Source organism: Pristis pectinata, chromosome 21, assembly GCF_009764475.1.
Source record: "Pristis pectinata isolate sPriPec2 chromosome 21, sPriPec2.1.pri, whole genome shotgun sequence".
NCBI lineage: Eukaryota > Metazoa > Chordata > Chondrichthyes > Rhinopristiformes > Pristidae > Pristis > Pristis pectinata.
The window spans coordinates 14,510,563-14,525,723 of NC_067425.1; the positions used below are offsets into that span (position 1 = coordinate 14,510,563).

The window sequence follows — 15,161 nt, forward strand, 5'->3', positions numbered from 1 at the left end:
AAGGCCCTAAACACATGGGAAGCAAATGGGGAGATTTCCCATCTGATAATCTCAAGTATAACATAACATAAAGCATAGTTTACCCTTATAGAAACATACTTACACACTGTGTAACAGTGCGCCAGGAATGAAGGAGTGCAAAGGTTGTGCAAGGCACCAACCAAGTAGTAAACTTAAAAACCCATGAAGACTAAATTCTCAGAAATTAACAACAATCAAGATGTATAAAAATTGGATTCATTAGCAGTCCATTGATGGAAGCAAGAATATTCAAATTTATTTCAGGATCTTGTAAAATTCAGAAATTAAAAACACATAATAAAAATTTGCATGCAATGACCCAAGCCAATTTAGGCACTGGCATCAAATATACCAATGTGCATCATACCTATTACCTTTCCCAATGATTATTTTAAACTTACTATTATATTAGGAACTGTCTGTAGAGCTCTGTTGATACCAATGAGGATTACTGGAATCTGGATCTTGGCAAGTTTAACATCTCAGACAGGAATTTACTATACAAGATCTCTGGATCAAATCCCAGAAAAAGGCCTTGCTCAAACCTTTGTTGAAAGAAAGCCTTCTAATAAGGTAGGTTTAAATGAAAATACACACGTCTAACTTTAAACCAGTTGCTAGGTGCTGTTACAATGATGTCATCACCACTAGCATTCAAACCAATGAGAATGATTTTCAACAAGTTAACATTAATTCAGAAAATAATTCAGCATAAAATGCTTCCCATTTATTTGGACCCATCATCAATGTGAAGGGGGGGGGGTGGGGGGAGAGATTTTAACTCAACAGGCCAACTGACTTTTGAATTTTAGTTAGTCTGATAACTAAAGTGTTGGGATCTGTTGGCAACTAGTAAAAGGCAGTGAAGGGGTAGAAACCTAACATGGTTTGCATGTCTCTGCCCATAACTGAGCAATGCTGGAAGCAGCTTTATTCATGCTCTGAGGGTGCAGGGATGAGAGTCAAAGAGCAAATTAGATAAAAAAATAAATCAAACTAAAGACTGTGATCTTCCCATGAAAGAGCCTTTATGAGAACTGTCCTCCACTAGCTTGTTTAAAACGTTCCATAGAAAACTAGGATTTGGAAATAGAATTTATTTTATTGCCATCTCATGGTAATTACAGCCAAACTGGCTGCACAGAGTACTCTTTTGTGCAAGGTCAGTTACATAAAAAAGCTTGTTCAATCTTAACCTGGTTTGTTCCTTCCCATTTTGATGCATTTTTATTTGTTTTGACTGGGTATCTCCAGCATTGAGAAACTGGAGTTGAGGTAGCCCCAAGTTGAACACCATCAGGACATTCAAACTGTATTTGTAGTAATGACCTGGAATAAAATGCTAATGCAGCATTGGGAATCAAGGCCATACTGGTCCTCAGAGCAGAGAGGAGCAAACATCTCCAGAAAAGAGAGACAATTTCGATTCCTCAAATGCCAAGCTTCTTCCCACGAAGACTAACCCTGCACCACCAGAAAACTAAACTGATTTTTGACATATTATCAATCTACGATTTCAGCAACTTTCTCATTTAATTTGTACAAAATTCTACTTCATCACATGAACTTATCCTCACCAGAATTGTTTAGTTGGCTGGTACTGATGGTAAAGACATTTTGAAGAGCAGAAGAAACATTCCCCCAGCTACACTGCTTTACATTAATTTTCAACTGATTTAATTTTCAAAAGGTGCGATAGAAAGATTCTCTTTTAAAGGCCACCAGTTTAAAATGTCTAATTTTCACTTCCATTGGGCCCATATTAAGCTTCAATGATAATTGCAAAAGTGAAAGTGTTCACTGCAATTATGGAGTAAATCAAACAGCAGCCTCCAGGGTGCATATTTGCATAGTCCAAGTTAGCCTACTCCTCCATCTGTTGTGCTATAACAACATCGCTTGAAGGACTGAGATCGGTACTGCAATCAGTGCAAGGGTGTGACATTGTTATAACTTGCCTAACATGGTATTCACCAAACAGAGCAGAAACAATTAGGGAGGATACTTTAAGGCAGAATATTTTAACTGCATAATAAAAGTTACAATTACCGCTAAATAATCTTGCTAGTTTTCAAAATTAAACGTTAATAAGTCTTATTCCTTCAGAAGTTTACATTGAAGAGGATTTTCTATTTTATTTCCATTTCCCATTTTGTATGGGATCAGCACCGTACATCCAAGGTCAAAAGTGGTTAATTTTAGTGCAATGTTTGGAATCTGGTTTACCAGCTCCAATCATTTGGCACTCATTAACAAATTAGATTAGCAAACTTCAGTGGAAGAGAGGGAGTGAGGCTTGGCCAAGATTACTTGTTCATGATATTATCATTAAGAACTAGTTTCTGCTCAAATGAAGGCGATTTAGTCAAAATTTTCCAAGTAACTGGAAGAAATGCAGTTGAGACATAAGCAAATCTCAAAAGGGTCTGAGTCATCTATTAGTGAAAGTAAGAACGGGTTGACTAAACTACATTAAAATCCAGAATGGCTCTCAGCTCACATTGATGTGTGGTGCAAGATATTCTCAAAAACCTATTTAAATAATATTGTGGTTTGGGATAACCTGCTGGATATAAATATGCATACTCACTTCTTTAAGAACCACCTGATTTCACTTAAGGACTGTTGGTCTACATTTGATTATAGGGAACAGCTTTATTTAAAAGGGTGGTGTTCAAGCATTAGTAAGTTTCTTGTAATCAGTTCAAATTGCAGAGATCTTAGTTTAGAGGAAAGTTACGATAGAGTACAGGTCTTCCCCAAGTTATGACAGGGTTCTGTTCCTGAAAACTGTTCGTAACCTGAATAGTTTGCAAGTTGGAAATGTGACAGCCCGGCAATATACTTAAATACAAACATAGGCCAACCAAGGGCAATGTGTAGTTAAACCAGGGTGTTTAACTCAACCATTCAGATTTCTCTGTAAGATGCAATGATACTGCCATGAACCGAGTTCCCAAGCAGCAGAAGATGTCCTCAGTTCGGCAGCTGCTGGCAGGTCCATCCCACCAGTCTCCCAAATGCTTGGCCGTACGTATGGGTTGTACACAAGTCAGGCATTCAGAACCTGGGGAGGGCCTGAATGGTGAACACTGCTACTTCTTCCCAACAAATCAAAAGTGATCACAGATAGCAATTATTAGACTGCTTCTGAGGAGTGGAATTCTAAATATCATGCCTGGCATCAGAGCCACAAGCTTTGTCTGTGGGAGGAAAGGAATTGTCAACCTGATGCAGGGTTTCGACCCGAAATGTTGACAGTTCCCTTCCCTCCACAGATGCTGCTCGACCCACTAACTTCCTCCAGTAGATTACTTGTTGCTCCAGATTCCAGCATCTGCAGTCTCCTGTGTATCCACATGCTTTGTACTCTGCTCTAATAAAACTGCACAAAACCTTGGTTGGCCAACGAAGCACAGGGTTACCTCAGACATTAGACTGTGGTCTCCCAAACAGAACCCAAAAGATCCCAAAGCATTGTGTGGTAAAATCTCTTGATATCTTACACAATTTTCATCTTTCAAACAATGCAAGCAAAGGCAGATTAGCTAATCTCTGAAAACATTACACAGCTTGGGACATCTTTTCTTGTGCGCGTTAAGAGTCTTTGCCACAATGGTCTTCATTGCTCAACAATACAGTGCAGTATGTGCCTCAGTCCAACCCACTCACTGGAGTTTAAGAGGAGCAGTGAAAGTAATTTCTCATCCAAGTTTCAAATTAAAGGGAATTCTCACTATCTATAATTAGAAGGCTGAGTTTCAGATTTGGGGTCCTGACATAATAGTGAGAAAGCAATTACAGAATGGAGGGCAGACAGTTCCCCACAGTGTGACAGGAAGTTCACCTTGGTCATCTTTTAGAACATTATTTTAATGGAAGCAGACTTGCCCATTCTCAGGCACCAGGTGTTAAGTTAGCTTTGAGGAAGCAGAAGGCAGATTGTCAAGCAAGAAGAAATCAGCACAATCTTCCTGTAAATTCTTTACTGTCTGTCAACCCTACCCCAATCAACTCTTTCCTTCCACAAGCTCTGAGCAGCTCTACACTCTGATTATTCTACTTCAGCACATCCATGCACTGACTTCATTCTCTGATCCCACTCTTGAGTTCAGTTATTTCTATAACAGCCAGGATCTCCCAGAGGCCAGCCACTTCAAATTCCACTTCCCATTCCCATACTGACACGTCTATCCACGGCCTCCTCTACTGCCTCTTTGAGGCCAGATGCAGGTAGGAGGAGCAAAGCCTCATATAACCCGAGGCATCAACATTGATTTCTCTAACTTCCGGTAACTTCTCCCCGCTGTTTTTCCCCCTTTTACTCCCCCCTCCTTTGTTTTCCCTCATTCCTGTGGCCACCTCCCCCCTTCTCTTTCCACTGCCCCGTCCTCACAACCTGCCCATCACCTCCCTCTGGTTCCCCACCTCCTTCCCTTTATTCCATGGTCTACTGTCTTCTCCTATCAGATTCCTCCTTCTCCAGCCCTTTGCCTCTTCCACCAATCACCTCCCAGCTTCTCACATCACTCCCGTTCATCCCCCCCTCCCCCACCCACCTACCTTCCCCATCTTACCCACCTGAGTGCGCTCCTCCCCCTGCCTTTTTATTCTGGTTTCTGGTATTGGTATATTATTGTCACTTGTACAATTTAAGGGCGGCACAACATGGTGGGCCGAAGGGCCTATATTGTTCTATGGTACTGAGGTACAGTGAAAAACTTGTCTTGCATACTGATCGTACAGGTCAATTCATTACACAGTGCAGTTACATTGAGTTAGTACAGTGTGCATTGATGCAGTACAGGTAAAAACTTGTTCCTCTTCCTCTCTAGTCCTGATGAAGGGTCTCGACCCAAAACTTCGACTGTTTATTCTTCTCCATAGATGCTGCCTGACCTGCTGAATTCCTCCAGCATTTTGTGGGTATTGCTCCAGATACCAGCATCAGCAGAATCTCTTGTCTCAGTTATTTCTACCCTCCTTGTATTGAGCTCCCATTTTAACTCTGACAGGAGAGGTTCACCAGGATGCTGCCTGGATTAGAGAATATTAGCTGTAAGAAGGGAAACAGAGTTAACATTTCAGGTCAAAGACCCTTTGTCAGAATTGGGAAAGAGACATATGAAGCTTGTTAAACTGTAGGGGGGGGGTGGGGGAGGGGTTGTCTCTGATCAGATAAAACTGGGTAACCATGGGGATAAGCTGTAAACAAAGTTACCTGGTCAATGAGTGAATGGGAGCAGTTAGAGAGTGAGAACACAGACAGAAGAACATCAACAAAAGAATGAAGGAGTTATGAAATACAGAGCAGGAAAGACATGTCTGGCAGGTCACGCTAGTGTGTCCACCACTCCGAGGGAAAAAGGGGAAACAAAAAACAAACTGAGCCAACATCACAGGTGGACAACAGATACAGACAGAAATCAAGCTACCCGAAGTCATTGAATTCAATAATGGAGTCTACAAGGCTGCCAGGTACCCAGTCAGAAGATAAGGTGCTGAACCTCAAGCTTGTGTTGGGCCTCATCATTACAGTACAGGTAGCCACCGACCGATAGGTCAGAGTGAGAGTGTGATGGAGAATTAGAGTGGCTGGCCACAGGAAGCTCAGGATCACCCCTGCGGACTGAACACAGGTACACCACCAAGCGATGACTTAATCTGTGTTTGGTTTCTCCAGTGTAGAAGAGATCGACGACATGATGGACAATGATGACTTTTAGTGATGTTTAGTTGAAGGATAAATATTGGCCAGCATACAGGTGACCCGTACTTCAGCTTTTTTCTCATCCACTTGGTTAAAAAAAAGATTGGTTTTGGTATTGATTTATTATTGTCACTTGTACCGAGGTACAGTGAAAACTTGTCTTACAAACCCATCGTACAGGTCAATTCATTACACAGTGCAGTTACATTGAGTCAGTATAGAGTGCATTGAGGTAGTACAGGTAAAAACAATAACAGTACAGAGTAAAGTGTCACAGCTATGGAGAAAGTGCAGTGCAATAAGGTGCAAGGTCACAACAAGGTAGATCGTGAGGTCATAGTCCATCTCATTGTAAAAGGGAACTGTTCAATAGTCTTATCACAGTGGGGTAGAAGCTGTCCTTAAGTCTGGTGGTACGTGCTTTCAGGTTCCTGTATCTTCTCCTTGATGGAAGAGGAGAGGAGAGAGAATGTCCCAGGTGGGTGGGGTCTTTGATTATGTTGGCTGCTTCACCGAGATAGCAAGAGGTAAAGACAGAGTCCAAGGAGGGGAGGCTGGTGTCCGTAATGCTCTGGGCTGTGCCACAATGCTCTGCAGTTTCTTGCAGTCCTGGGCAGAGCAGTTGCCGTACCAAGCCGTGATACATCAAGATAGGATGCTTTCTATGGTGCATCAGTAAAAGTTGGTGAGAGTCAAAGGGGACAAGTCAAATTTCTTTAGCTTCCTGAGGAAGTAGAGGCGCTGGTGAGCTTTCTTGGCCATGGCTTTTACGTGATTTAACCAGGACAGGCTGTTGGTGATATGGTCTCAGTTTAATCTCTCATTGGAAAGACTGCTCCTCCAACAGTACTCCACTCACTCAGTCCTGTAGTGGAATCTCAGCTTAGGCTTCCAGGTCTTTGCAATGGGACTTAAACCCACAAGCACTAAGAGGTAAGAATGCTACCCACTGGGCCAAAGCTGATGCCTTGCTGCAATAAACTGGTGCCAAATGCCAGTGAAAAGAACCATTTAAGAACATAGCTAAATTGAAAATACAAAAGGTCTTGATAAGTAGATTCTGCATTCAGGAATGATGACTGAAATTTTTCAAATGCTGTAGTTCACAAGATGAATGATTTTAATATGTGCAAACATGAGCAGGCTTTGGTGAAGCCATTTCATTTTCTACAACTGTCATCTTCCACCAAAGAATATTCTTGACTTGCTTTATTTATTGCCTTTCAATAAACAATGAGGTAAGTCACTGAAGGCAAAGTGTATGAAAAGGTATTTGTTTTAAACACCTTCCAATTTACATGGGAAATGTATCGATCTCTGTGGCATGCAGTTAAGAGCACCCTAACACGTTGCCATGTGACTGGACTTTTATTATAAACCTGTGCTAACAAATACACGAGTCTCCAGACAATTTGCAAACCGAAATAATCCATAACCCCACTCTATATAGACAGAAGTCACTTAGAAGCTTAATAAAATTCATCAAACTCCAAGGCATCTATGTTGAAATGTACAATTCATAATCAAAAGACTATGTATGATGAATGAAATATTATAAAATAAAATAATATAAAAAATATTTAATAATAAATAAGGTTACAGACCAATAACACATCAGAAGCTTAAACATCTGATAAATACCATCTTAAGCCTGGATAGATTAGGTTCCAGAAATATTCTAAATTTGAAACACCTCATAACAAACATACTTTAAAATTTGTAAGTGATAGGTTTTATTTTTACTTTCAGCGATTACTTTTTGTGCAAGTTGAATTTAATTAGGATCTACACAAGGCAGAAAAGGTCATTGGTACATATGAATCAAATATCATTGTTATAAGTCAACTGTTGTAGTATTGTGCATAGGAATATAGGGAAGAGGGGTAGGCCATTCAGCCCTTCAAGCTTGTTCTACCAATCCATAAGATCATGAATGATCAGTCACATCCATTTCAACTTCTCACATGAACCCTCTTTCTCTCCATTCAAGTACCAGCCAAAACCCTTCCTCTGACTGTTTTGTACTTATTTAACAACTGAACATCCACAACCTTCCTGAGTGGAAAATTCCAAGGACTTACGATGCTTTAATTGACAAAATTGCATCAGAATTTAGACACTCCAATCCTTGGTTCTCAACCTGCAACCAGGAACAACATTCCCCCTCCCAGTATCTCCCTGTCACTTTTATGTTTCCTTCTCCTAAATGCCATAGAGTACCAGGTTCCTTTACACAATCTCTCCTCAAAGTCTATCAGCCCTATCAAGGGTTCAGTATTTTTTTGCAATCCCTTGAAAACAAAGCATAGTCTTCCTTAGTAAGGAGGCTAAAACAGTACACGCGACTCCAGATGTGCTCTGTAAAATACACCATCTAAATGCAGTAAGAATTCATTAACTTTACTCTGATCCTTCTTAACAAAGGCTAGAATAGTATTTGCTTTCCTAATTGTCTACAAGTTAAACTTCTGTGACATTAATTCACTCTGATCAGTCATTTCCCTGTTTCTCACCATTTAAAAAAAATGCATTTGTTTTTTGCTGAATAGGTGGGTAATTTCACATTTCCCCACATTATACTCCAACTGCCCATTCTTTTAACCCATCCATATCCCTCTGCAGCTTTTTGCATCTTTTTCACAGCTCACTTTCTCATCAAGCCTATATTGTCAGAAAACTTACATATTTTTGCTGTAATGCCATTGTCCCTTGAGGGTACGTCCTCAATTTACAAAGCTTTCTTCACTATAATAAATTGCAGCAATCTCCACCCTTAATGCATTCTGTACTTCCTCCCAAGCCTTTTTGTTTTCCTTGAGATTGCAGTGCTCCAAATGCAGTCAGGGTTCATCAGAATCTATTCTATACATCCTCCTAGATGGCTTTGAACCTTCCAGCAGTCCTGAGGATTGCAAGTCCAAGAAGTCATGGCAAGCTGAATGCAGAGTAACCTGACAGCACCTCCCAAAGCAACTGGCCTCAACTAGAGTGTTTATATTTTCCAGGAACACAACCCTTTTGCACTTGAGGAATACCCATACACTCAATATGAGCCAGGTGAGCATCATGGGAATGATGACAATTCAGGCCACATGATAGTCTCCCAGAATAAAGACAAATCTTTCTACCAAAAATCTTAACAATTCCCTAAGTAGTGTGCTGGGCTTCATCCAATCTTCCTAGCAACATGTTCCAACTCCTGATCAATTTTTTTGTAACATCTTTCCCAAACACGCCTTGAACCTATGCTCTCACTTATGCTGTTGCCTTGCTATATTTGGAAGTACAACTCCAAGTTGATTGCCTCTGCTACAAACTTTCCCTGGGAGACAATTTTTCAAGGTTGAATAGCCCTGTGTTTTTTCTTCCCTCTTAGCTCAAGCCATAAGGTCAAGATCTGAAGCTGGAGTCAGGGTCCCATCTGATGGAAGGTCGCAAGCTCCCTAGATAAGGGAATTAATCACAGTTTAGACTCAAGAATAACGTGAGCCTTCACACCCTCTTTAACATCATTTCAGACTGTTTCTGGATTTTTACTGATGTTAAACATGTGGAATGCCAAACCAGCAAAATAGACTAGAAAGGTTAAGCTAATAATATATTCATCACATGAAATGACATTTAGTCTCCCTTAAGGCTCTGCATCTTCCTTGATGCAGTCTTGTTCAAATTAGCCTTCACAGTGCACGTCCATAAATAGCACTCAAGCACAGCCATGACTGAGAGCACCAGTCTTATTGTTTATTCAGCAAAACTGCCTTGGAATGCCTGTAACCCGATGAGCCTTAAACCTCTCGTCTATCCTTCGTGTTCAAGTATGTTATGCGTGGGAGTGTGCACGGTATACCGGGCAGTTCCTGGTTTACTACTTTTATCAGGATTTCACTGTGAGTCATCCCAGTCAATTTGGTCAATTTTTGCAGAAGTCACAACACAGGAGACATAATGGAATATATTGTGAATGAGCCAGTCCTGAGTATATCGTCAGTGAGGCCAATGCTGAATTCTCAACTGCATCCATTCAAATGTAGTTCTCCATCCTTAACTAATTTTTGTATTCCTCCTTCTCAAGAGCAGGATGAAATGTCGGCACAACATTGTGCTATAATGTTCTATGTTCTATGTAAATGTTCAGTAAACACCCTTTTTAAATTAATGCTTCAATAATTGTAATCAATATTCTTATAACCATCTAAAATAAAATCTTCTCGATTTCCTCTTTGTTGTTTTAAGAAGCTGTATTAATAATTCACTAAATTTCTTAAGTGTTGCAGAACTCTGAAGCATATACTATATATGAGAATTCCTTTGTTGCTCACAGCCATCAGTGAGGGGCATGGCTTCCCCCCCATGCATGGCACTGGACTCTCCTACCACCTAGATTTAAACAGGCATGAATCTCCCCCCTCACCACTTGCAGTCACTGCAGCCTCTGTACAAACTCCTTCCCACAAATCCAAAAGGAACACACTGCACATGCTGGAAATCTGAAACAAAAGCAGAAAGTGCTGGTGGTACTCAGCGACATCTGTTGTGGGAGAAATGGAGTTAATGTTTCAGGTCAATGACCTTTCGTTATCTAGTTCTGATTTCATTGAACTGAAACATTAATTCTTTTCTCTTTCCTGATGCCCAAACAGCTGTGAATTTCCAGCATTTTGAGCTTTTACTTCATTTTTTCCACACTCTTACCATGAACAATTCATCATCCTACCTGTATGCAGAACTTATTCTTCAGACTGTTGCTTTACTTGGAGATTCAGCCTCTTCATTGCCTTAACTCTTAAATGTTCAATGTGCCATCTTGAAGATCACTGACCACGCAATTACTTTACACATTAATAATTTTATGAACGCCTCTAAACATGTGGTCATCCTTACAACACGACTTTAGCAACAGTGCTAATACAGTTCAAAGCAACTTCCATCTAAATACAACTTTGTTAAATTAATGAGCTATTAATTAAAATGTAAATGAGAAGGTTCGAGAGAGTTTGCATTAAGTGAAGGGGATTGCAAAACACTGAATCCCTTTCAAAAACAATAGTAGAATCTGTGGCCTTCTGTAAAAGCAAGTGGGGTAGAAATAGCTATGTAAAATAAACATTTAAACAGAGAAAATAAAGGAGTGGGGAATAGTACTTTCTGAGATAGAAACATAAACATAGAAACATAGAAAACCTACAGCACATAAAGGCCCTTCGACCCACAAAGCTGTGCCGAACATGTCCCTACCTTAGAAATTACTAGGCTTACCCGTAGCCTCTATTTTGCTAAGCTCCATGTACCTATCCAAAAGTCTCTTAAAAGACCCTATCGTGTCTGCCTCCACCACCGTTTCCGGCAGCCCATTCCACGCACTCACCACTCTGAGTAAAAAACTTACCCCTGACATCTCTGTACCTACTCCCCAGCACCTTAAACCTGTGTCCTCTTGTGGCAACAATTTCACCCCTGGGAAAAAGCCTCTGACTATCCACAAGTTCAATGCCTCTCATCGTCTTATACACCTCTATCAGGTCACCCCTCATCCTCCGTCGCTCTGGTGGTGGGAGATGGGTTCTTTCTGTGAAATAGTATTCCACAATTCCTGTTGATAAACATTAGCCATGGCGAGTTCCTCATTACAATTCACCCACTCGTGGAGTACTCTATCCCTCCATGTAAATCAAGACAACAATCATTACTGAAGTGGTATGGTTAAAAAAAAATCCATCACCACTTTAGTGAATGTGGACCAACTCATCCTTACCATGATGGTACAATCCTCAGAACCACTGGCAATCACGTTGTCATTGTGTGGGCACCAGTCAATATCCAACACAGGAGCTGTGTGTCCACACACCAGGGGGTGATTTTTATCCACACGTCCAGTCTGAAAAGGAACAGAGAAACAACAAGCTTTATCGAGTGAACAAAAAAAAAATCAATGGTTGATCTAGCTATTTCACAGGGAGGGAAAAACAGTCATTTCACCTGGGAAGATTTATGAACCCATTTCATTACTAACAACTACTTTCACTGCAGAATACAAATTCAGTTTGCTGACTGAAAGGCGACAAATCACCATCTGTTCTCCTGCTGCAGAGAGCAAGGAATCAAAATGGAGGGGAAATGACACCATGCCTTGGGCAAGATAAATCTCAAATTGCTCACTGCACCTCGATTATTTCAACAACAGAAGCAAATTCACCAGCTGCAGCTCTCCCCTTTTATATAACCACTGCAGACTATTTTATGAAAAATAACCCACAGTAAAACAAACTACACAATTGGCACTGCAAACTGAGATATTGCTAAGACACAAACCCCAGCTCTAAAGCATAATGCTTTAAACAATGAACAGCCCTCATGAGGAAGTTTCTGATTAATCTGTGCCCAGATTAAAATGCAATTCGTAAATCTTCTTCTGCCCGATTACAGTAAGAGAACTCCTGGGCATGCTGAGTTCAGGCAGGCAAATTCAGATCCTGTATCATAATCAAATCAAAATTACTCCATTATGTATTGTAATTGTGAGTTACAGATTTCTAAACCTCTACCAGTCTCAGACCTAACCTGGCCCACAAACCTGCCTCAGGCTGAGAAGCCTCTCATCAAGTTTTGAGAGAGAAAGTCTAACCAAACTGCTCAGGATATTCAGGTCAGTTTTATCCAGCACTAAAACTGGATAAAACTGACCTAAATTTAAGGGGTATTCATATTTGGTAATTTTATTGCCATTGTGAAGACAACATTGCTTTTCTTCAATCATAAATCAGATAGGAAAGTTCAAATTGACCCTGAGGTAAAGCAGAGTGAGACAGCTTCTACTCAGGGAGTCTTGTTCCACTTGCGGTGGATTGGTCCCAACTTCATATTCAAACATTCACACGGCAAAGCAAAAATGCCCCAACCTTAACTCCCACCAATACTCCAGATATCCTTTTGGTGAGACAGAAGATCTTCACAGTTTAAAAACAATTGGAACAAAACCCTCGTTCCAAGACCTACTCCAAGACCTGTTCCAAGTCCTTTTTCCAATGACCTTCTTTACAAAATATCAGTTTATGTGCATTAACCAATGGCACAAAATCATTACACCTTCACTAAATGACTGCTGTTGGCATCAGGGAAACAACTTCATGCAGCAACCGGTTGGGAGTGGAATACACTGCCAGGGGGTGAACAGTAACAAGGAGTGGGTGAGAAAGCGGAGGTGATCTCATTGTGTGGTGGAGTAGGCTTGAGGGGGTCAAGTGTCCAGCTCCAAATTTGTGTGTTTATATGCTGGAAAGAATGGAAACTGATTCAACTGCGGCACTCAAAAAGAAACTGAATGGGTATTGAAAGCAACAAAATTGCAGAGGGAGGGGTGCAGCTGGATTGCTCCCTGAAAAGAACAGATACAAACTTAATGCGCCAAAAGGCCTCTTTCTCCATCACAACTTTTCAACAATGCCATACAAAAAAGCTAGCCTGGATCTTTCTTTTCATCTGTTTGTATTTATCACTGCATGGTTTAGCCTTTGATCAATCCTGTTCCCACACTAGGGTCACGATGTGTGATCTGTTTAGATTTGACTGGATTTTGTTTCTGGTGTGCCCAGTTTTGTTGATCTTGTTTACGAACTGGACCCTTACAGTATTTACAATCAAGTTAATAATGCTGAATGAATTAGATGCTTTAAGAGTTGGAGATCGAGTTGGAGTTTAAGTACGGGGATAAACTAGTATAACTAGTGTATCCAGGTAAAATACTAGTGCATCTAGGAAATAGATTGTGTCCAGGAATATACTCAAGTATCCAGGCATGGAGTGGGTAAGAAATGCAGTACCGTGTGTACAACTCTATCCTGACAATGCCTACTACTTCATCTGAAGTGGTCAGCTGCATCAGGCCAATTGGAAAATCTGATCAGCTTGTAACAAGGCATTAAACTATGGGTAATAATGTTTAATAATAACAATAATGCACATAATTTGATATGTTAATAATAACAACCACAACAACAACAGGTAACAATAACAATGCTTCGTGAGCAGACTGGAGCAATGCCACCAACAGCACCTGTACTGGCTTCACAATCTAATCTCCATGTTTACAGAAGAACATAGAAACAGGAGTAGTCCATAGAAACAGGAGTAGAACATAGAACATAGAACATAGAAACAGGAGTAGTCCATTCAACCTTTCAAGCTTGTTCTGTCATTCATTGAGGTTAACAGTTGCTGAACCTTTTGTTGCTGAACCCTATTTCAGAGACATTTGTTCCTTCTGGGACTCCATTCTCTACATTAATTATACATTAAAAAAACTTAATCACACCTGGCCTCCCACTCCTAACATTGTCACATCTTCCTGTGTGAAAAATCAATGAAATGGTTCATGGCTGTTCTACACTTCATCACTACTTTTAGACCCACACATAGCTGATTCATAAAACCTGTGGTAGCCTCACAAGACCTCAATTGTAGCAGTACTGCTACGTTTAAACAGGGAGGGAATAAAACTGAATGGTCCACTGGGCATTGAGCAGCGCAATCACCTTGCAAAGTCTTCTTCACAAATATTTTGGGACTGGTGTCCAAATCGGAAGAGCTGTCCTACAGACTAGCCAAGCAACAGCCTGGCATTGTGTGAACAGGAGTTTACCTCACAGATAATGTGCACTCCCTTCAGTGCACTCCCCTGGTACCTCGTCCAACCAGCAGGACAGACCCATCAGAGGTGGCAAAGCAGTATACAGATGGGAGAGGGTAGACCTTGGAGCCCCAGACATGGAATCCAGACCACATGAAGTCTCATGGCATCAGGTCAACATGGGCGAGGAAACCTTCTCCTGATTACTACCTACTATCTTTCCTCAGCTGAAGGATCAGAACTCCTCTTTGTTGAACAACACATGGAAGTAGTACTGAACGCGGCAGTGGCACAGGGTGGACTCTGGTTGGGAGACTTCAATGGGCTGAAGATGATGGAATCTGATAGGAGAGGAAGATGAAGCGTGGAATAAAGAGAAGGTGGTGGGGAAGGCAGAGGGGAACCGTGAGTGAGGGGAACCAGTGGAAGGAGCGGGTGGAGGAGGGGAATGAGACGGAGGGGGAGCAGTTCCACCAGAAGTTGGTGGATTCAATGTTCAAACCGCTCAGTTCTATGAACAACCTGCAGTGGTGTCCTAGATCTGGAACGATTGACCTCTGACAATGGCAACCATCTTCCCTTGTGAGAGATCTAACTCCAGCCAGTGGAGTGTTTCCCCTTTGATGGCTTTAGTAACACTAGGGTACTTTAATGCCTCACTCAGTCAAGTGCTGCCTTGATGTCAAGGACAGTCACTCTCACCTCACCTGTAGAATTCAGCTCCTTTGTCTATGTTTGGACCAAGGCTGCGATGACCTCCTCACATTCCTCCTCTCCTGGGTTTTGCCAGGAGAACTCAGTATCAAG

At 41.2% G+C, this 15,161-nt stretch overlaps 1 protein-coding gene across 2 annotated transcripts in view; it reads right to left on the reverse strand.

Moving 5' to 3' along the window:
- Positions 1-15,161, reverse strand: part of LOC127581529 (coronin-6-like) — a 201,951-nt gene that overhangs the window by 70,494 nt on the left and 116,296 nt on the right. The window contains exons 1-2 of one of the 2 annotated variants that reach the window (XM_052036016.1): positions 11,708-11,789; positions 11,484-11,606 (exon numbers count right to left, since the gene is read on the reverse strand). In XM_052036016.1, the coding sequence (XP_051891976.1) occupies positions 11,484-11,606; positions 11,708-11,734 (150 nt within the window). In that variant the 5' untranslated portion in view covers positions 11,735-11,789. Of the gene's footprint in view, positions 1-11,483; positions 11,607-11,707; positions 11,790-15,161 lie in introns of those variants that run through there. The other variant, XM_052036015.1, reaches the window with a different exon arrangement.